The sequence below is a fragment of the Vanellus vanellus genome (genome assembly GCF_965231255.1).
Source record: "Vanellus vanellus genome assembly, chromosome: 11".
Classification (NCBI taxonomy): Eukaryota; Metazoa; Chordata; class Aves; order Charadriiformes; family Charadriidae; genus Vanellus; species Vanellus vanellus.
Window position 1 is genome coordinate 1,949,452 of NC_138916.1, and position 23,907 is coordinate 1,973,358.

The 23,907-nt window shown below is 43.1% G+C and overlaps 1 protein-coding gene across 1 annotated transcript in view; it reads right to left on the minus strand.

The window, feature by feature from the left end:
- Positions 1 to 23,907, minus strand: part of MYO9A (myosin IXA) — a gene marked incomplete at its 3' end in the record, with an annotated part of 188,112 nt that overhangs the window by 37,057 nt on the left and 127,148 nt on the right. Inside the window, exons 12-16 of the mRNA XM_082488802.1 lie at positions 13,470 to 13,591; positions 11,932 to 12,073; positions 10,928 to 11,123; positions 6,295 to 6,414; positions 1,609 to 1,684 (exon numbers count right to left, since the gene is read on the minus strand). Coding sequence (XP_082344928.1) covers positions 1,609 to 1,684; positions 6,295 to 6,414; positions 10,928 to 11,123; positions 11,932 to 12,073; positions 13,470 to 13,591 — 656 coding nt within the window. The remainder of the gene's footprint in view (positions 1 to 1,608; positions 1,685 to 6,294; positions 6,415 to 10,927; positions 11,124 to 11,931; positions 12,074 to 13,469; positions 13,592 to 23,907) is intronic.

Genomic DNA, 23,907 nt, shown 5'->3' on the forward strand with positions numbered 1-23,907 from the left:
GGGAAACCTGCGCAACCAGAGATGCTAGAAACAGTGAACGTCACCTCTGGAGACACCAACCTGCTCTGCCTCAAACGCTACCATGTACCTACTATCATCGTAAACCGACAGATTAGAGCTGTAGCAGCTACAGCATGAGGAGAGAGAAAAGGAGGGGTGGGAGAGACAGATGTAAGGACAACCACGGTTGCATCACCTTCCCACGACAGGGTGAGATCGCTCACGCAAGCTGGATTTCTGTCCAAACCCAAGATGCGGCACAAATTTATGCATTCAATCCAACAATTTTATGGAAATCACATCCTTTCCGACCGCTGAAAATAAGCCAACTTGTAATGCTATAAGAATATTCAGTTCTCCTTCAGCAGGGTGCTACCACCACTCTCAAAAGGAAGAATTTCAGGGCAAGAGGGATATTCTAGTCTTGATGGCACTCAGAGGGCATGTGGTGAACAAAGCCAGACGATAAAAGTCACTTTTGTTCCCCTAGAAAAAAAAGGAATAACGTGTGTCTAATTTCTGTTTTGGCCATTTGGCATTAAAGCCAGTAAAAAAAATGAGGTTTAATAATATATTTGGAGGATATTTTATTTTGTGTGGAAGGGAAGCCCACTGAGATGCAAGAGCCATCACAGAGGATTTGATGGACGTGTTTCAGGAGACAGTCTCAAATTTCTCTTGACTTGTTTTGGATTTCTTGTGAAACTCAGATCAGCTATGAAGTTACACCTGGATGTCTGCAGCTCCAAGCAATCATTTTAGGAGCCGAGTGTGCTTTGATCATATCTTTCCCCAGCACACACACGTCTGCTCAGAGCAAAGCAGAAAGGCACTACACCCCTTTAGAGATGGTATTTGGACAATGAGGTGTCTGCAGAGGGATAGCACAAGAGCAGCTGGAGAAAAGGAGGAGGATCAGCACCCAGATTTCCCTGGGAAAAAAAGACATTTTGCTCCACAAGCAACTTAATTCTGAAATGGATTTGGGAAACCTTTTGCAGAAGAGGCATAGATCTGCAGAACCGACTCTCAAACAAAAAGGTCTCATTAAGTAGTTGAATGGACAGAACCTTCAAGAAAGGATTAAAAATATAAAACTGTATATAAAACCTGTAAAAATTTAACCTTTTTGAAGTTAACATGCTTCTTTCCCTCAAAAAAAAGTGAACATTTGACACGGTACCATCTCAAGCCCCATAACTTCCCAGGTCCTCCACACTTGGCACTGCCTAGAGCCGCTAACACATGGCTTTTGTGCAGTTCTGCACTCAAACACATAATTGGGTTTTTCATTCCAGAAAAATACTTGGTAAATTTTTATTTCCTTGATATCAGCACATTCATTAATTTTTTTTGCAAGCTTCTTACCACCTTGTACGCCACACCACCTACAATTGCCGCCCTTTGATGGAGGAAAGTTGCTTTCCCCGCCTGCCGTTAAGTCAGGTAAAGATATTTCGATATGATCACATAGCAGAGAAAGAACGAAGAGAAGGCAAAATGAATAAGCAAGCCGGGAGAAACATTAATACAGTCATTTATAACAACAGACAGTGCTCTCTCATGCCAGATTTCCTTGCCCTGCCAATGTAAAAACAAGAGACTTACCGCTGCGTCCTCTCGTTGATGGTATTGACCCCTTGGAGATCTGAGAGCGGTGTCCGCGGGCTCTTCCGAGTGATACCTAAAGCAGCACATGGGGGAAAAAAAAAAAAAAAACCAAAAGACATTTCTACCTGGCTCTTCACCAAAAGGCAATTAGCACAGCCATAGCTTAGCATTGACTATAGCGAGGAGGAGCATGTACGTGTCATGGCACATGCTGAGCATACAGGGGTGCCAAGGATGCCGACATACCCATCGTCTACGAAGTTCTACCTCTCCGCCGCAGACTCATCACCCGTATGAGTAACGCTGTTTGCTCAAGCCTACTAATTCCCCTCCCACACATGCACGTTGTGTTAGGGACATGTTGTCCCAGCCAGTAAGCAAACGGTGATAAGGAAGAGGTTGCTGGGATGGGGGGGGACCAGCCGCCCGTGTCCAAAATATTACTAAGCTCTCAGCCGGGCACGGGACAACCCATTTGCTTGCATGGGCAGAACACCCGGACAGAAGCAGTGTGCTTGGAAAAATGGGGAGGCTTTGTTGGCTATCGATCCTATATCCTTTGATAGAGGTAGTTTTAGAGTAATTTATATTGAATAAAAAGCCAAGGAAGTTATCATGCAGGGTTACAGAAACAGATATTTGAAGATGTTATCTTCCCCAAAGTGGAAATGTTTTGTAACCAAGCATTTAGGAAGACAGAAGACAATTTTTGTAGACAACAAAACACCTTTCAAGTCAGTAAACCACAGATATTTAAAGACTTGATAAGCTCGAATTTGACATGAAAACAGCCAAGCAATTTTTTTAACTGTCTTGAAATCGCTGCAGTGAGATTGGAAACATCGCAGTGCTCACCTGAACGTGGGAAAAAATAGTATATTGCTTTACCCTGAGATTTCTGCAGTGGAAAAAAAATATTGCAAAAAAACATTCTCTAAAAAGAAAGAAGTTTAAACTATGGTTTGTAACAGAATAGGAAGAAGCAATAGCATATCCCCCGCTCCCCACATTTATCATTTTCCTATTTAGTAACAGCCCAGATGCTCAGCTAAAAGGTGTCCTGAGGATCTTTTTACTCTGAAGTTGAATGCAAAGCAAATATGCAGAGACCAGAGCCCGTCCTGCTGATCTGCTGTTCCTCAGAGCCTGAAATTTCTAAGGAGAAGGTGAATTCCTACCAAACCTCAACAGGCGACATCCCTTTAATGGGACATCTACTGTCTTCTCTTACCTGTTGAGATAGTGTAACAGCTCGTCTTGAAGCCTGAACATTGGGCAGGAGACGCCTGAAAAGGCTGATGGTCCACATGGTTAAGTTATTCTATCTAAAGGTGTCCAAATATCCTAGAAACCTGAGCAAAAGAAAATTCGGGAATGTGCTGCCACAGGTTGTCTTTGAGGCTGACTGTGCTCCAAGACAGGACCAAATCCCTCTTGCTGAGAAGGTTTCGCAATCTCCAACTCTGGAGATTTTTGGAAAGCAAGCCAGATAATCTACCTGAGTGCCTGGCTACGCCTACAGTTCAAAACTCTCTTTTTAATCCCTGTTTTTGCCATTTAAGCCGTTTTTTGTCACATTTCTTTCTTGCCCTTTCTTGCTCTTTTGTCTCTTTCAAGATTGATGTTTCTGTGCCAAAATTGCTTGTTTAGAACACAGAAACCCAATTGTAAAGAGGGAAATAAATAAGAATAATCAGGAATCCACTCAGAATACTGCATTAGTATTTTTTGGAGCTCATTTTACACTAAAAAAGCACCTAATGTCTAGCTGCCATCTATTTTTTATATAATATACATGCCTGAATACTTCCCCATTAAGGCAGAGAAGGCTTCTATAACCTAAAACATGTCATGAAAAATGACCTTTCAGTGGTATTCCTAAGATTTTTTTTTTTTAGTCCATGCCCTTCTTTTTGGAGCAAATTCGTTCTCCTTCATTTCCCTGCACTCCCTGCCAAAGAAATCCCTGAAAGAAAAAGCCGAAAGCCCCATCTAACCCAACAAATTGGGCTGATGTTATGAAAATGAGGTTGTATCGAAATATTACTGCATCTGCACCTTGCACTGCTCAGGAAAAGGGAATTTCTATTTCAGTCTTCCAGATAACAGCTGCATTAAAACAGCATTGTAATTCTGCCAGCTTAGCACCTTAAGCGACTTTTTTTTGATTAGTAAAATTTATGGTGCACAAGCTGGGTTAAAGAGTGCTTTAGACATACCAAAAAAAAAAAAAAAAAGAAAAAAGAAAAAAAAAACTTTTATACATTGTGCCATCATTTGGATCTTAACATAAGAAATACATACACGCCAAAGCCAAATAAAAGTTGTCATATTGATGTAGTCCCTTTTCTGGGAAATAGAGAGGGTTTTTTAAAAACTGAAAGGCAAAAAGGTTTTAGATTTAACCTGATTAATCACGTGTTGCTTTGAAAATTCTGTATAGTAAATACAGGCTATTAAATTGTATATATTAATACAGTGCATGCTAGGAACAGTGGTATGAGTGGAACCCACTCATTCCCTTCGCCCAGGTCAGGTGCAGGCTGATCTATTTTACATTTCATGAATAAAATTGTTCTGGTTTTTCAAGCACATTCCCTTTTCTTCAGCTGTAGTGTTTCAGAAAGACAGACTGATTTGCCTAACACGTCTTTGCCCTCACTGAGAAGAGCTTTGGGTAATCCCAGTCTACTCCCTGCTCACGAACGGCAACCAGCAGAGCTTTGGTCTTGAATTCAGAGATGTCTAAACCCACTGCCTTGCTCTGGTGGAAGACCACAAATTAATCGATAGACTCAAAGACACCAGCGAAGCAGCTGAGGTGGGAAGGGAAGGGCAATCAGTTGGCTACACAAGCTGTATACCGAGTGACCGAAAGGGAATTTCAATATATTCATCAAATCAATTCGTTTTCTCTCTTTGTGCATAGCTGGAACTAATTGCACAATTCAAGACAAGGAGATGACCTATTTGGCCCCTCTCTCAAGGATGACATGGATGTAACCTCATCTGACTTGTGGGAAAAGCCGACTCCGGGGCTATCCTCAGCCCAAGCATCCTCGCCTCCGGGGCCCACAAGCCCACTAAATTCAGGACCCAAAAATTATACAGGCTCCAAAGCCGCCCGGTTTATCCTGCCACAGAAACGAAGCCTGGGGAAGCAGCTTGCAGCAGCACAGCCCGTGGGAAGATGCGAATGAGTTCCGAACACAGAACATGACCGACTCGTTTGTCAGGTCGGATGCTCTCAGCCAATTCACAAACCACAGCAATGTCACTCTCGGATCCACGTGTTGGTTTGATCCTAAGCGAGACCGAACCGAGCGGACTAGTCTGTGCTAAGTGAGGTTTCAACACGTTGAGCTCAACTCTGAGCTCAACTTCACCGCTTCACGTTAAATTCCAGCTCTGAGTGTCTCTTGAGTTGTATGAATTTCCCTCTTCACACCTAAGCAACCACAAATTAAACCTTTAAAAAAAATAAACTTCCCAACTCGCTGAGCTAACTTACAAATTTAAAAAATCTAATTAATTAACTAATTGCAATTGAAATGACTCTACTGACAATCACCTTCCTTTTCAATAGTTCCTTAGTAGTACGAGTAAGGTCGCTTAGCACAGCACTACTTAAGAAAATCTATTGCTGTGTTTTTCTGACTGCTTTATATTTCCTTGTAGCAATGGTGGGAACTTGTAGGAAAACCCAACGTCCCCTAAATCAAAAATTAAAGTCTAAATTAAGAATTAAAACACCTCTGCTCCCCTGATGCTACGTGCTGCAGGAAGCACGGAAATCCCGACATAAGGTTTCTAGCAGGAAAAGCATATTTGTGAAGACTTAACATGCAATTACCGTACTTACCGTGCTCGGCTCTGCAGAAAAAAACCTGGATGGTTTGCATTGACGCCTAAGTTGCCCGATGTTTAAGTTAGCATTTGCCTTTGGAGACTGCATATAGCAGCGCTCTATTTCTGTAAGCTTTAATGCGCAACATGAAGACAGAGAATAATGGCAGAAAAATGATACATCTAAAGATACGAGCACCAACTCTATAAAATATAGTAGCAGAAGTGTCCGTGTTGTCATGCAGGATGAGTTTATTATGTGACAGAGGAGTGAGGAGGAAGAAATGGAGACCAAGTGCATGTTTACTCAACTCATTCTGTATAATAACATTGCCAAATGCGTCAGTTTTAAGTACAAACTCTCGGAGGCAACATTTGCACAAGCTAAGTTATTTTTCAAGTCCAATGAAATCTAAATAAAGTCAAATTCCAGCTGTATCAGCCGCGTGCCTTCTATCAGGACTATTCCTACTGGACTGTGGTGCTCTGAACTTATTATCATACATGTGATAACAACAATAAAACACACCAAAAATACCCATAGCATCAGCATCCCGACTTAACGTCAGCGAGTAAACGGGGAAACCGCCAACAAAATGATGCCGTCTCTCAAGAGACGTGGGTTTGCATTTAATTTTACTCTTCAAACTCTGCCTAATAATTTCCCGATAGGCTCAAAATTGCTGTAAGGCAGCCGGTTTGATCCTGGAAGGCTCCTCGGGTGGTTTTTTTTTTGTTGGTTTTTTTTTTTACCCTTTCTATGCTGAATGCACCTGGTTTCCATTTCTTGGCGTGTGAGTGTCATATCAGAGGGAAGGGCAGGTGGTGGAGCCTTACTGTACTTCTCCTCCTTGCATCTCTGCAGGATCTCTAAGCTCCTCTGATGGACTGGGTGATGAAGAAAGCTAAAACTATCCACACTTTTCAAAACCGCACATGGCACTGCATCATCATGCCCTTGGGAAGCAAAATAAAAACAACAAAAAAAAAAATGGAGAGAAGAGAAAGATTATATAAGCAGAAATCAGGAGAGGGTAAAGAACAAGCCCGAAGGACGCAAGAGCTCGAGGGTCGCGCGTTTTTTGCGCTCGACACAATTTAACCTCGGTTTCCTCCTGACACGGCGCCGTGGCACAAGAGCGATGGGCTGGACTGTGTCCCAGCCCCACTTCCAATCCTTATTAGCCAGAGCATAATCACTTTAGAAACACTCTAAGATTATTTGGGCAAAACCAGATCATTGGATAAATCTTTACTTTTATTAACTGCTTTTTAAAATCCTTTCTGTGCCTCTGCCAGGCGTTATCTGCAATTCCCTGAGCAGATGCTCAGACACGGCCACCTCGAACTCTCATCTCGCATCCCAGTGCCGTGTTTTGCTCAGATATTGATAACTAAAAGGAAAACCAGAAATTATTTGTATTAAACGAGGGTTCCATATTCCTCAAGACCAGAGGACACAGAGTCTGGAGTTAGGTAGGATGGGTTTGAGGTCAAAAGTCAGAAGAGACCATCCCGAGAGGACATTTGATGGCCCAGCTCTGACCACAGGGTGGAGGAGGGGTTCCACAGGTGACACTGTGCCAACAGGCAGCACCTCTCTGTCATCGCTTAAGTGGCCAAGTCAAGGGATACGTTGTGGTCCCGTTGAGGCGTGATGAGGTCACCGAGGAGTTACCTTGTGTCAGCACGTACGGAAGCATTTCATACCAATCATTAGAATTAAATCATCAGAAAGGACTGATCTGAACTTTCCAGAGGAACACTGTCAAGGGCATCTTCCTGGCATTAACACCACTTTGTGTGGGCGAGACCTCAAAGACCAATTTTGGGGTTGCTATCACCTTTATATGGCAAACACAGTTGGGTTTTTTTAATTATTCTTTCGGGGCGGTTGGTTTTTTGGTGCCCAGCTTCAGGAATAAATGTGCAGAAGTCAACACAATTATTTTGGGGAAGGGGTTATCGTGTAGGTCAGCCAACGAGCGACCCTTGTTGGCCAAATGCAAATGCAGAGCCCATCGAGGGACGGCACAACCCCAGGACCACGAACCCTTCATCAGAGCGAGGATTTAGGTTCGTGTCCAGCAAAACCAAGATGAGAAAGCTGCGAGCCTTCACAGGGTGGTTTATATGAACATCATCAGTTCTCTGCCAAGTTTTCGTTAACAAAGAGTTAGAGGTTTTTGCGTAATAAATTCATATCGATGATGTAGCAAAAAAATGACAACCAGACAAATTTATTTCCTAAAAAGCTTGATAGTGTTCCTTTAATCAAAGTTCATTAACAAATCTAGTTCAAACGTGTAGTTCTTTTTGGACTATCTCAATCCTCTCTGATCAACTCAATAATAATTTTTAAAAAAAGCAAATTATTGAAAAAGTCCACCCTTCAGCTAATTGCATCTCACTGGATCCTGGAGTGTTTCATCCGAGGAGGATTGGCAGCACCGTAAGAGGTATTTGTCAGGCAGAAGCGAAAGGTACCCAACAAAATTCACTGTGACACCGCTTTGCTGCTCTTCACCTCCAGGTTAACGAGGACAACGGCACAGTCACTAAAAGCTGCACTAGGAGGATATGAGGAGCACAAAAAAAAAAAAAAAAAAAAAAAAAAAAAAAGGAGAGTCCCTAAAACCAGCAGGAAAAAGTGCTGATTATCTTTACAGAAGCATCTGCAGCACAGGTTGGCACTGCTGACACAGAGAAGATAACCGAAAGGATGATGCAAAAAGAAAGCACATCAAATTTTGGCAGAGCTGCTTATACATAAGCTGGAGATTTTTCATTAAAATCCCCGCTGGGTATTGCAAGCGTGAATCGGACAGGCCTTCAGACAGGTAAAAGCAAGGGAGATGCATTTGGGGTTAAGACAAAAGAGTGCAAAGAGCCTTAAATAATAATAAAAAAAAAGCATGCCTCAGATATTTTCCTACTCGTTAATTACACCTGCCTGATGGATGGCAGCAGCAGCAGATGGGACCTCAGAAACCAAGAACGGGGCAGCACGCCTTCTAAAAATTATATACAAATATTAAGCGTGCACACTTGGATGAATGTACATGTGTGAAGTTATTCTCAGCTAATCTACCATCATTTTGTTAAAAGCTCCACGTCTGTGGGCAGTAAGGCATTCGGATCAGGCTAATTAAAGTGAGCAAAGTTTGGTAAAAACCCAAAGTAAACCTAAAACATATGCTGTCTTTGGTTGTCTGCTTTTGTCTATTAAGATGGAGTAATTTCAGTGATTCTTTAATAACGCACAAATACCTTCTGCCATAGATGCAAATCATCAGTTTCAGGCTTTTGTGCACCATTTTGGGGAGCAGGAGCAACCACCAGCATCTGGTGTGTCGTGCCACACCAGCCCGCCCCACCATCCAGACACCGGCCAAGCCTTCTGCTCAGGTCCACCTCTTCTACAGCCATCTGCTTTGCGGTGCTTTGGCAAGATGGGTGGAATGTAAGACAACTGACCAGGAGGTGGGCACAAGGCCTCACCAACAAAAGCATGATTAAAAGGTCAGGTTGGACGGGGTTCTGAGCAACCTGATCTAGTTGAAGATGTCCCTGCAGGAAGGGTGGATTAGATGACCTTTGAAGGTCCCTTCCAACCCAAACTATTCTACCATTCTATGAAAACATTGCTCTGGATCTCACCTTGCTAAGCACTACCACTACCTGGCCAGAAGTCATGCTAGGAGATGATGGATACCTCTCCAAAGAGTTCAGAGGCAGCTGAACATGAGTGGTCCCAGCTCCGGCATCGCTTGTAGGGCAAGCTTTCCCAACAGGTAAGGCGTACCTCAGTACAGGAATTAGACTTAAGTAATCTCCTCCAACTAGTTCTGCCTATATAATGGTGACTTTCTCATGACTTTTTCCCAATTTAGGCTGAAGATGCACATAGAAATTAAGGGTATGACTTATCTGGGGATTGTCAGGAAGTTTTTTCTTTCTTTTTGCCTGAAAACCCAAAGGTTACAAGGCACAACACCATTTGACATCAGGGCAAAGGATACCGGATAGAAAAAACAGCAGCAACATGTGCCAGAAAAAGTTTAGAAACTCAGCCACTACTGTGTTAGTTTTGGTATGAAAAAAGAAGGCGGTGCAAGAAGTGAGTCTCCCAGAATTGTCTGAAAACCTCCTGGACTCTGTTCTACACCTATATATTGATATATGTATATATAGAGATATAAGCAAGTTAATGCCACAAATTCAAGACTGAAAAGCGGAGAGCTGGCTAGGGAGGAGACGAGCACAGCAGGCACAACCGATTGCCAGACACAGAAAGCGAAGCAGGGCTTGAAATTAGCTCTTACTTCCCAAAACTGAATGTGTATTTTTTATCTCCTTGACCAGCTCGCTTTAGTTCAGCCTGGGCTTTACGCGAGATAAAAAAGGTGATGCTAAGAAAATGCAAATAGGGATTTCCAAAGCGAACTCTTTTGAGTGATATTTCTCCCAATGCCAAATGTCTCTGCCATCGACCTCCCAGCGTTTTGAAACGCCGCTGTCCGTAGATGCTGCCTTGATGTGCCAGACAGACCCAGCTTCATGAGAAACATCTCTTACGTCACATCTGAACAGTTCGAGAGGAAGAGCCTCAAGAGCTGAAAGCTGATTTTTGCCTCCTTCAGATTCGCCCCGAACAAGAAAATTATTCTTTCCACTTGTATGGATTCCATATCTATATTCCTCAACCCAAGCTCCTTAGCTCTCCGTGATGCACACCTCTCCAACTAAAAAAAAAATAATTCATGGGGCGGCTCCGTGCTTAATTTTAACTCAGCTGACATTTTCCCTGCTGAGGCTCTAATTTCATCATGAATTTCAAGCCCTCTTGTGCCCAGAAATTAATAGTAATAGCTTGTACCCGTCTTTCCGAAATTGCTTTATGCAGAGAAATGGTCTAAAAGCACAGCCAGGTATTGCGTGCCACAGCATGATGATGCACCATTACTTTCCTTTAACTTAATGCCCCCGCGTTCGGCATGAGGTGGTTCCGGATGACCGCGAAGCAATGAATTTTGCTAGACAAGAGACACGCTCTCTTGCAGCTTAAAGGGTGAACAGCTTGGAAAATTATAGAGAATTATTATTTCCCTCCCCCCCCCCCCCCCATGTAACTAACAGTTCAAGAATTCCCAGCAAAAATAATTTGCCTTTCTTGCCAAATAAATTTTACGTTTCTATTCAAATTATTCAGGATTCCCTATTCACGCATCCTACAAAAAGGAAATGTTAAAGCACCAGTAAAGCAAAATTCTTTTCTTACAGTGTGGTAAAATCCAAATGTACCTTTAAACCTAAGTTTTGCATAGCAAAAATGTATATACTATTTTAATGAGTTTTTTAATAGATTAACAGCTCCTATATAAGTCAGGCTACTTAAAATACTGTAATATATTAGATCTATGCTGCTGGTGAAAAACAGGCACTAGCATTAGGAGACCGGCACACATACCAGTTTTCTTCTCCACGTATCGTTTTCCAGCCTCCCTGAAAGCAACCATCGCCCTGAAAAAGGCCCGTAGGACTGCCCAGCGGAACACGGCCACCGGGTCAATCCCGATCATCCCGCAGATAAAGGCGTTTTTGCTGCTTCGCAAGAGAGCTACAATGTCCGGGCGCATGTGATCTGTGTTTTTCTCACGGAAATCCTAGGGAAGGAGAAAAAGGAGGGGGAGAAAAGAGGAAAATAAACAATATCTACATGATACGCCGGGTGAGATCTGCCAGGCTATCCCTGGGACAGCACAACTATTCAATCCTGTGTCTATCTTGTTTTTTCCTGCCCCCGTATTAGACACCTCTTTATGTCCAGAAAATAAATGTTTTATCCCAAAGCAGTGCTCTCTGAAGCATCTCAAAATTGATGCTGAAGTTTGTCATGTGCATTTACTGCATCAGAAACACCATTACAGATTTGCAGTCGTAAATCCTGAGGTTGTTTCTCATACAGGCTCACCTGACCACCAGAATTGCTTCTGCTAACGCCTGGCATGAATATAAGTCACGTCACCTTTGACATTGTTTGCATGGGATTTTAAGAAGTACCTCCAACAGTGAGATGCTGAGACCTATGCTCATGCAACCTGTATTAAAGAATGACTAACGATGCAAAGAACATTGCGTTTTCTAAACAAATCAAGCCCAGAAAGGCTAGCAAATGCCCTATTTGAACCCATCGCCGGGATGTAGCATTAACCTCAATGCACGTTCCTAAATTCTTCCCCCAAATGCCAACACGCAGAGCTTGCAATGTGGAGGAGAACAGGAAGACACAATCCCCACCACCTTGTCATTTCAGCCAAGCTTTTCACCCAACACTTCTCTCCCGACTCTCGTGTCTCTTCTCTAGCCAAGTCCTCTCCAAAACATCTCTGTGGAGCCTTTGGGTTCTCCTTCCTCATCACAGCTAGATGATTTAAATGAAAACAACTGCTGGGGAACAGCTGGGTGACAGACCTTCACTCCGTACTTCACTTTGCCCGCGTAGTGTTTGATGATGAAAGCCGGCTCCATGACCGCTGGAAATTCAATGTAGGAGTTCCCTTCGTGTTGACGCTTAAACTTGTCCAGCAGCGTCTGGTTTGTTGCTTGAGGAAAACTGAGTGGAAAGAATAAAAAAAGCAGATAGCCGTAAACTCAATGAAAAAGCTTTTGCACTTTTTTCTTGACCGCAAATAGGAAAATAGAGGTATTCGGAGCTCCCACTTCCGTGCCTGAAGATAACTAAGCAAGCACTGTTTTGTATGCTGTCGTGTGGTTATACACAAGTACAAGGTGTATCTGTTGTTTGAAGAACTCTTAAATGATTTAGTACTGGTCTGAAATCAGTTACGAAAGCACGAATAGGTGTATTTTTATTGTGGTATACTGCATTGCATGCCCATTGCATGGAAATCATTCAGAGTAGCTGCGTTTATGTGAAACCCCAAGGTTCTGTCATCGGTTTTGAGGCTTAGACTTCTCCCATAGGGCGTTCACACATTTAAGAAATATTGAGCTGTTTTGCCTACAAATCTCACTTCCATTTCAGCAGTTACTTGACTGATCCTGACATAGGGGAGAGGAAGAAAAAGGATAAAGAGCTCACGCAGAGCCTCTTGGTAAGACCAAGCCAATCCTCCATCCTCAAACTTTATGTAAATCTGCAACTTGGGGATATATTTCACAACTTTACCTAATTTAAGCTGTTTAGCCTAGTGTGGTATCACTGGGACAGCATTACTGCTGCAGTGTGTCTGGTCAACAAGACAAGAAACGGAGGAGAAACCTGCAAGCAAATGGTGGGAGGAAAGCTCACGCCCTGGACCGGAACCACATGGATCTGAGGTGACATGAGCAAATCCACCTGGATTTTCCCTGCCCTTCACATGGATAAAAATAGCATGTGCCTCCATGACCAGCATGAGGTCACTTACGCTCAGAAGTTTGCAGACCCAGAAGCCACAAGCTCATCTGATAACTTCTACCAAGACGAGTGGGATGGACATAAATAAGCAAGGGTACAAACCTCAGCCACGTCCCTGATGCGCATGAAGCCCTGCAGCCTCTGCCCTCAGTTCACGCTGGCTTAATTTTTAAGAGTAAATTGGTAAATCCACCTTATATCTCAGTCTCAGCACTCATACAACCTGCTTTAACTCATGTGCTTGGATTCTCCACTCAGCTCAGCTTCAAGCATCTTCACATTGTTACACCACAACAGACAGGGAGAGAAATGAGGAGAGAAGCCAAGGAAACCTTTGCCCTTGCCTTTAATGGAAGAAATTCTTGAAACAGAATTTTACTTATTATTTGTTAAGGCTTTTTGCTCAGCTTGCTGATTCTCCACTGTTTGCGTTACCACCTCGGAAATGAAACGAGAGAGACAAGATAAATCTGCCCGGAGAGCTATTAGCATCTTTCTGCGAAGAATCACAAGAGGTAAGACTTAAGGATAAACATTTTCTAAGTGAAAAAACAAATATCATTAGCAAAACCAACAGTTTCCTACTCACTTGCTTTCCTCATCCAGCAGATGGAGCAGGCCCGTCGGCTTCTTACTGATCAGGTTGATGCAGCTGGAGTTGTCTATGTAGTCAATGTTGTGCCAGCTAATTCCTTCTGCTCTATATTCCTCCTAAAAAACCACCACAGATATAACAAAATTAGGTGCAAGCTGGGGAAAAAAAAGGTGAAATTCAAAGGTTTTCATGGGAATTGATGCACCAAAACGAACACCTCTTCTGCTAATATGCCACCAATATTCGTTTCGATGCGAAAGAAAATGATAAAGAACCACTTGAGCAACCTAAACCACAGGGAACCTCATGACATTTGACAATGTCAGGTGCCCCGAAGTTTTGCTCAGACATAGGTTAGCTATATGGCAGACCATGCCTACCAGAGACGCACAGCGTGCTACGCATCATTGCTTCTCCCTCTCCTTTTCCCAGCACGCTGTTAAAGCGTTATACGACGTATTTGCATCAACTAATATTTGGTTGCTAGAAGAAAATGGTGATACAATGTATTCATTTAATTATGCAAAAAAAGGAATATAACTCCCTTTCCTGCTTAGAATCAGAGTCGTCTAGGTTGGGAGGGAGCTTTAAGATCATCGAGCCCAACCATCAACCTAACACTGCCCAAACCACCACTAAACCATGACCCTCAGCACCACATCTACCCGTTTTTTAAATACCTCCAGGGATGGCGATTCCACCACTCCCCTGGGCAGCCTATTCCACTGGGCTCTACTCTTCTACATCTCACACTATTAATGGCTGGTGCTATAAGTGTTAACGAAGAGACCTCCAGCTAGCAGAAATCACCGCTCCAAGACCAGCAGGGCCACAGCCCTTTACAGGAAAACTGAGGATCTGTCCCCAAATTCACGCTGCTGAAAAAAAAGCTATTTATTTTCCACCAAAATAACTCCAAGCCTTGCTCTTTGAGAAAGGCTATCTCCTCTGAGATAGATTTTCAACTGGATAACTTCGAGAAATCTTCTGTAGAAATTGGTCTAGGGTCTTTGGAAGAAAGTCAAGCCGTTCTGTCCACAAAAATCATCATTTTCATCATATGCTTTTAAGACTTGTGACTCACTCTCGAAACAGTGATATTGGACGTGCACTTTACTCCATACGTTGGAAAAAATCCCACCGATCCAAGCTGCGTTTTTCCTTCTCTATTGTAAGACATTTTGATGGCAGAATTGAAGAAAAAAGGGAGAAAAATCCTCAAAATTGCACTAATATATTGTACCTTTGAAACAATCCAATTCATTTTTACTGCTACTTCTGCTTTTACTTTTAATATGAGCAAATAACTTTTTTTAAAAAAAAGTACGTTCTTCCAACTCTCCAAAGTATCCCCATCCAAAATTAACATGAACTCTACATATATTATTTTTAGAATGAAAGAGCCCAGAGTGCTTTGAGACTTCTCACAAGGAATTTTTTGCTAAAAAATTATGAGGTCCTGAATTCAGTATTTGAGACACCATGTACCTTGACAGCAACCATACGCACCGTATGCTTATGTGTGGATACACAAAAGTAGTTTTTAACAGCTCTAAAGCCTTTCAGGTTCAAAACAGAACCCATCCCATTGGGAGAAAAAAATTCATGAACATAAGGAACAACTCCGCATTATGAATTTTATTTTTTCTTTTATTTTTTCTTTTTTTTTCAGGTTCCCATAGAACAACCAGGACATAGCAGGCATGCAGAATAGTATTGACAGCCCTCTGCTAAACTATAGGCATTTAAAAAGCGTGTATTTGTCTAAGATTTGCTGTATTTTTAGTGCAAGTCAAGAAAAAAGCTTCTATATGGCAATCCAGCCGACTGTAGAAGATTGCATATTTCTTGAGCGACCATAAGCTTCTCCTGAGCGATTTAGAAGAGAGAGACGGCGATGCGTGCAGCGGTAATGGGAGTCAGCATCATTTATCAACCGCCTGCTTCTGACAGCCACTTAATCGGATGCAGGGTCCATTAGTCCCAGCTTCGCCTGCTCAGGTCTGGTCCTGAGCACCCAGAGAGCAATAAACCTTGCCATGATGACAAAAGAGTCGTATTTTAGTGGTGATGGGTGGCTGGTGCACGTTACTTGGCTTACCTATTTATTGTGACCCTTTTTTGAACTACTCATACGGGGGCTTTACACATGTATTTTTTTCGCCCCCCAAAAAACCCCAATTATCTAGAGTTTTAGGTTTGCATACCTCTAAACCGGGCACACATCATCACTCTGCTCTAAAAGCCCTATAGACATCCAAATGTGAAACTCCTACAACCACACCAAAAATTTTCGACTCCTCTGAAGACTGGTGCAAAATAACTAATTAGCAATGGCAGATGCGTTTTTGTTTTTCCCCAAATATATTCCAGCAAATGACCATAAAAGACCACAGAGTTCAAGATCTCTACTTCTTTAGGCTCATCTTCAGCTCTGCAACAGACGGTGCATGACCTGAGGTCGGTCATCATGTACCTCCTGGCCTCGGTTACTTCAGCTGCAAGATTTTGGCTAATTTTCCCTCCTCTGTACTTCTTTTTCCTCTGGGCTGGGTCAGAAACACTCACTCCCAGGCTGTGCAGTTGTTCCTCACATCTGTCCATCTGCTGCTCCCTCCCTTCCATCCCCAATGCAAACTCTGGCTGCGTTGGCCAAACACGACGAGGGATTAAAGTCCTCAAATAATAATCTTTTCCACAATAACTCAGATCCATGCTCTCATTTCAAGACCGGAGCATACGCAGCAGCAGAAGCTATGCCAGAACAATTGCTCCAAAGCTTAAGTGGAAAAAAATTCCCCTTATTTGTTTTTTCCTAGCATTTTTCCAGTTATCGGTTTGGTTGTCTTTAGAAAGAATCACAGCCCAGGAGAAATAACTACAGCTTTGTGATTGACCGATGTAATTCCTTCAGTTTTTGCTGGTCTGCAGAACACCGTGCAAATGGGGCACAGAAAAGCAGCAGCGTTAAGGTAAAATCATTGCTGTCCATACATATACGTTAAACTTACTCAATTAAGTTTCAGTTATTAATCTTCTAAAGGTTTTCTATATTTATCGTTCTGCAGAATTCAGGAGATATCCTTAAAAGCTACCTCCAAATATTTCTTTGCTTTTACGACAATAAAGTTTCTGCCATCCTTTGACACGTGCGCGGTCCTTGCAGAGCACTTGAATATTAAGGAATTAGATCCAAACAACATCAGGTTTTCATTTAACAAACCTTAGGTCAAGATGAAGACAATACAAAAGACAGCCCATTCAAACAACAAAACTCTCAAACTGGAGGTTAATTAAAAATCAGCTTAAATTTATACCTTGACTTAAAACTATGCTATGTTTAGGGGCAAATTCAAATGTCCTATTTCAAGACCACCACTTTTACATCAAGAACTAAACTGTTGACATTGCCACTATCTGCAAAAGTTTCTAGCGCAGTAAAGTCCATCGAGTCCTATGTTTTGGCACCCTTACTCCTAACAAAAATGTACAGATTTACTCCTCCCATCCCTGGGTAGCTGAAACCTGGTCTGCTGGAAGGTGGAGCGATGCAAGTTCACCGGAGAGGAGAGCAACTGAGCTCCCAAACTTGGCAAAAGGAATTGAGCAAAGAACCAGAAAAAGACATTCAGGGTTTTTTGTAGACTCCAGCAGCTCCATATTTTCATTTAATTATTGGGTGAGATGCTACCGATTGCTCTCCAGGGGTCTTGTATAGCTACCACGAGTAAATTAACGCTTCCCAATTGTGCATTTAGGAGCAATTCTGCTGCCCCGACCACAATGACGTTGGCAGGACGTCAACGTTGGCACTGCATGTCGCCGAACAGACTTGTTCTGCCGGTGTGAGCCAAATCACTTCTCCAATGCTGTCACCCAAATCAGAGCAGGGCTGTGTTGCCGTAGCTGCATCGGCGCGCGCTCGCTGCAGCAGCCAGGTCAGCAAAACTGCGTAGTACGGATTTGGCCTCTCTGACTCAGCCGAAGCTCAGGAGAGAAGGGGATTGGTGACCTCATCTCGCTTCTCTTTAGGGGAAGAAAAACCAACCCATATATATGTACTTCATTATTGCATTCAGTATTTAGAAAGATGTGGCTAAGCAGGGAGGTGGCTCATAAGAAAAGGCAGTATTAGTTTGAGTTTTTCTTGTTTGCAAGGGATGTTTTTTTTAAAGCTTAAAATGTTCAGATAGACCTGAATGCACCAACACAATTTGTGATGTTCAAACATAACATAAAAGATCCTAAAGGCCATAAAAAAGGGCCACAAAATGTGGGCCCAGACTTTGAAATGCATATACTCAGAATGAGAGTATAAATCTTTACTGACTATCACACAACATTACCCGAGACGTATCAGCGTGTAAGATTTGGGGGTACCAAATAAACAGAACGTGGCAGAATTTCCGACAGTTTTATATGTGAAAATTAAAGGAACTCTCGTGAAGACAGCTAAGCACTATTAAAGAGAAACCCTGCCTGCCTACAACCGACCCCAGAGTACAAACACTGCTTATGCCACGCAGAATAATGAATTCAAGATTAAAATACACGTGCTGAGCATCAGGAAAACCTTCCCAACTGGGACGCAAGGCTTGATGGAAACCCTACTGCTAGGAACAGAAAACATCTGTAATTTTATAGTTGAACGTGTAAAGAAACAAGTCCTGTTATCTTTACAGGAGCGTTGGATCTGTTCTCTTATCAGGACTTTATTTCGATGCTAAGCCAAACAGAAACACGCTCTGATCCACAGCAGAATTAAAGGTTTCTATATCCTGAGTGGGAGAAAATACCCATGAGCCCAACGGCATCTTGGAGGTGCTGGAAAACATCCCTACACATCCGCACGTGTTCTGTTATGAGTAACTCCATACCCAGCCACGGTCAACAGTACGTAAACCAAAATGCTAAAAAGCATAATTGGAAGAGAAAGCATTAAATATGATTTTTAAGCTCACGCTTGAGTGTCGTGCTCACCGGGGGCTATTGCTCCCCAAAATCATATGGTAAAATTAAGAGGTGGTTGGAGGGAGTGATCAGGAGCTTGAAAAACTTGAGAAGAGAAGCATAGCAACCCAGAGAAGAAACGAAACAAAGGAGATCTGACAAAAAACCACAATAAAAACTGTAATAAGCTTCCCATCTGTCCTAAAGCACAAAACCAAGGAATTACTAAATTCAAATCAAAAGGCAGTGAAAAATCAGGCCTGAATATAACGGCGCGTGTTTTTCCACAACGTATGGCATTTGTTGCCCTGTCACAGGATATCAAAGGTCAAAAATGTGTCACGATCTAAAGAGGTCTGGAGGGTGTCGGGCAGCCGGCCACACAGCCTGCAAGCCGAGAGCCATGAAAATATCCCAGCACTGCAGCGCCCAGGAGGCGGACGTCTTATACCGTAGGGATATTGCCAGGAGACACAGTGAAAATTGAGAAGCAGCCCCCCCCCCAAAATAATATTTAAAACCCGACGACAGGGATGATGCTCTCTCCTCTTCCCTGGGGATGGGGCAAGGCTGATGGTAAAAAGGAGGGGTAAAACGTAGCATGCAGTGCTTTTCTAGCTTTTATCAAGTCCGACTTGGAGTTAAAGGATATTAAGAAGGAAATGGAATTCAAAATGATTAATTATTTGCATGGAACCGTGTGCAAGGGAATTATGGCATTTCCTCTTCCCGGAAGCACGGCAATCCCTGCTTCAGAAATGCTGGAGTGAAATTACAAGAGCAGAGGAAAACCCCATTAGCTTATTCACCCCCTCCCAGACGGAACTAGATAAGCTCCAGGAGTTGATCTGCCCGAGGCTTTCATTACCGAGGTACAGGGAAACCTTGTTTACACAATGAAAATTCCCCAAATAAAGCGGGAAATCAACAGAAGAATCCCTTTTTCCAGGTAGGTCCATGTGGGGAAGACTTCCCACTGTGTTCCCATCATAAAAACTCACATAATCCAGAGACATACACACTGTTGTGATCGATAGGCAAATAAATTTTGGATGTCTAAATGTACATATTTTGCCTAAAAATTCACGACTAAACAGAAGGGTGAGAAATTCCTGTCTTCTTGGCTCTAACACAGTCTGCTTCAGCTTCAGGCGGCATTTGCAAAGTGAGAAACTAGGAATTAAATCCCCTTCCATGCCTCTCTCCATTCCTAGCTGACTTCCCCAGCTTAAAATAATCTCAAAAAATCCTTAAAAAAATAGTACAAGTCAATTTGACACCCATAAAAATATAAACCTTTGCAAATATAAGCATAGAGCCACTAAACCCAAGCATATAAATGGTTTCTCTCTCGATTAGCCTACCCGGTAACAAGGTACCATCAACCTTGCAGATGCTGATGGACAAGACGACAGGAATAACATCTCAAAAAGCTCAGTTCAAAATTTAGAAAGGAAGCTGTATTTCGCAAACTATATTGAAAACCTTCCAGGAAAGAACATAATATTTAATGTTTTAAAAATTACATTAAAATAGGTCATTGTTGAGAAACATATGAGAAACTAAAGGAGCTAAACCTCATAAAAGCTCTTTTCTGGATACATCTATATACGTATATATCCTAAAATCAATCTTGGGGAGCTTGGGAAAGCTTTTCCAAGGTTGGAAATTGCAGCAAGGCGTGGGGGAATCTCTCCATCCACACAGGATCCGTCCATCCAGGAATTAATCCTTCCCGGGGAGGATTAATCGCTCGTTCAGCAAATGTAGATGGGCATCGTAAGCCAGCCCCAGCACTCAGCAGAAACATCCCGGTGCAATTTGATAACTAAAACGAGCTCGATATGCAAATCCTCTAGATGGGAAAACCTTATTAGAGAGTTCCCGCATGAACGAGACCACCGTCTGGTTTGATGCCGGCGCTTACGTGCCACAGACGATGCAAATGCCTCGAGTTCCCGACATCCCACCAGTCGAGGATGCTAAGGCTGACGCTTCCCTTTACGAACAAGGATTTTGATGTTTGTTCTCAATTTAAGTAGAAAAGGAATTTATACGTGCAATCGTATATATATAGAGAGAAAGAAACATAATATATATTTTTAATAATGCACCCACAGATGCAGTATATATACATACGTATCTACATGCTTTATAAATACACAATCTATAAACAGGGTTATAAACCACTCCATTTTAATGATAACGTCTGGGTGTGCAGGGTTTCGGATAAGCAGCCTGCCCCCGCGTGTCTTCTGCTGCCCGTTTTAAGTTGCAAACCACTTAGGAAGCACTGGTAGACAGCTTTGAAGCAAAGGGGCTCCTTGAGACAGTCTTCTTCAAGATGACCATTTCAGCAGCTCCTCAGCAAACAGCAAGTGGATTTGGCTTTATTTTGAGGCTGATCTTTCGCCCACTGACAACCTCCCGTCTGCTGTATGTGCGCAGCCCGAGATTGTAATTTATTGTAATTTGGACTGTCCATCATCAGAGAAGGTGTTTTAAAACACTAAATTCAGCCCAGGGTTTCACGTATGTGGCCGTACGTGCTACACTAGCTCTGCAGCATCCACCCCTGAGCTCAAATCAGCTCCCTATGCTTCAGTGGCAACTGGAGGTTTCAGTCATAAATTATATTTTGCTCTCAAAAATTGGTTTTGCACTATTCAGCTGGCAAAATACACCTTGCCACGATCCCGTGCGCTCCCTTTGCAGGAGTATCCCTTCCCAACCTGCCTTTACAACAGCCAGGAGAAGCGTGAGTCTAAAGAAGCTGCGTGATCTGCTGGCTGATTAAATTCTTGCTATCTAAATCAAAGAGGAAAAGAAATATATATACACACACATATATATATCTATCTATTTCTCAATGCAGTCCTTGCAAGATGTATCAGGCTTAGCAAACGTGAAGGGGACCTCCATGGTGGTCGTGGTGAACACCAGACTGGTCCTCCAGGCTAAACGTCATCTTCCCCTTCCAGTCCCCACTCCAACCTTCTGCCAACAAATACATGTGCTCCCGATTCCTCTCTCATTCATTCACACTTACAATGGGCTCACAGTACTCCCTACGACATATATATAGACACACAAATATATATAGTTGTCTTAGCTATCCCTATAAAATCTTGTCACCATGCTAAACTAACTGTCTGGGAAGGAATTTCACACATAACCAGTGGAAGAGCCGCGGTCAGGATGAACCATCCAGTTCTGCCTCAATATGACTTTTTTTTTTTTCAGATCGGTTGGAGTATTTCTGAGGTTTTTAGAGGTTTCTTGCTCATCTTGCTTAAGAAGAAGGGAGCTCACATTGGACAACACTATCCTATGAAAATCTACCACTACGCATTGAGGTCTTTTATTTATAAAGAAAAGCTGTTGCTCACAAGTATTGCTAGTGCTTTTTTTGATGAAATAACCAAAGATTTCATTACATCGTTGCCTTACGTCTTGGGTGTACCAAGAAGAGTGTGGCCAGCAGGTTGAGGGAGGTCATCCTCCCCCTCTGCTCTGCCCTGGGGAGGCCGCATCTGGAGCACTGTGTCCAGTTCTGGGTTCCCCGGTTCAAGAAGGACAAGGAACTGCTGGAGAGGGTCCAGCAAAGGGCTACAAAGATGATGAGGGGACTGGAGCATCTCTCTTATGAGGAAAGGCTGAGGGACTTGGGGCTTTCCAGTCTGGAGAAGAGAAGACTGAGGGGGGATCTTATCAATGCTTATCAATACTTAAAGGGAGGGTGCCGGGGGATGGGAACAGTCTTTTTTCAGTGGTGCCCAGTGACAGGACAAGAGGTAACGGGCACAAACTTGAGCATAGGAAGTTCCATCTAAACGTGAGGAGGGATTTCTCTCCTGTGGGGGTGGCAGAGCACTGGCACAACTGTCCAGAGAGGGGGGGGGGAAGTCTCCCACTCTGGAGCCATTCCAAACCCACCTGGACGTGTCCTGTGCAACTGCTGTAGGTGCCCCTGCTCTGGCGGGGGGTGGGACTGGGGGAGCTCCAGAGGGCTCTTCCAACCCTCACCAGTCTGGGATTCTGCAATTTAGCTCAAAGGTATAGGGAATGTGCACAAATTTCCCCATGGCTGTAGTTCTGGACTGTGACCCAGTGCCTGGCCCTAGGAAACCAGTATAGAAGCATCCTAGATCACCCTAGAGCACGCCTAGTGCTCTCCAAAGCAAGGTGTGCATCAGGGGGTGGGAAGAAAATACTTTTTGTACCATTAATAAATAAAAATTAGTGTTTATTTCATCTTCACCTCATCCTTTTTTAATTTCTATTTTTTTGGGAGAGAGGGGGGTTTCATAATGTACATAATATTACTACATGCATATAATTTGAAAATAAATAAATATACATACATTGGATTGCATCTCAGGAGCAGGTCCCAGAGGAAAGTCAGTCTTCAGCTTTCACAGGACAAACCTGATGCCGAGGTACAGGGCCCCGGCTGGGTTTGGGGGACAGGACTGTCCCCTGGCAGAGTTCAAACACACATATATTTAGCTAATATATTTGAGTAGGAGCCACGATCACCAGAAAACATCATCTAACCTGAAAAAGTCAAGGAACCAGCTCAGAGAAGAGGAAAAAAGGGTTCAAAAGATGAGGGTGACTTGGGAGGGGGCTAATGGCACCTAGAGTGAGGCATCTGCAAATGGGAGAGCTCCAGCAAGGAGTGTGGGATGAGGGATGGAAGAAAGGATTGGAGCGGGGGAACTGAGGCGGTTTGGGGAAGATCTGGCACTGCTGCAAGCAGAGCCCGGGAACGCGCTCGGATGCTGCAGGATGCTGTAAGGGATGCCCGATGACATTCCCCTTAGCTTGCCTAGCTCACAAAAACCATTAGCAAAGGCCAAGACACGGGGACTGCACTCTTTATCAATGTAACCTTTGCTTTTGCTCACTAGAAGACACTTAATTTCTAAAGCAGCGCATGTTCCTAAGTCACTACTGCAAGACTGTCCCATGCAGGTGACAAGCAGAAGAAACCATGACCATCGCACTCCTCCTCCCTGACAGCCACATTTCCAACACATGCAGGAACACCAAACCCTCTTCAGATCATCTGCAGCACAAACCACCTCCAACCACCTCCTTAACTTTGTTAAGGAAAGGACTATATCAAACGCGCGGACCAAAAGCCACATGCAGTATGAAGTGGTGACAACCACACGTTGAACCTGCTCGTTCATCTCTCCAGCTTTTTGCCTGAATAATTCTTCTCTAGCACAATCACGTTTGGTTTTAATAAAAAAAAAAAAACAAAACAAAGCAGCTTGGACCTTCTATTGTCCATCTCCCAAATCAATTCTGCTTTTCTCTCTTTCTCCTAGGCAAAATATGAGCTTGAACGTCAAATTTACACATTACCCAACTTGCAAATAGGAGCTGTCGGTGCATTTATTGCAAGAGTTTTATGCTGTCAACCACAATTATGACATTTTCACAAAAGCTGGGCTTCACAGACACAGTACTT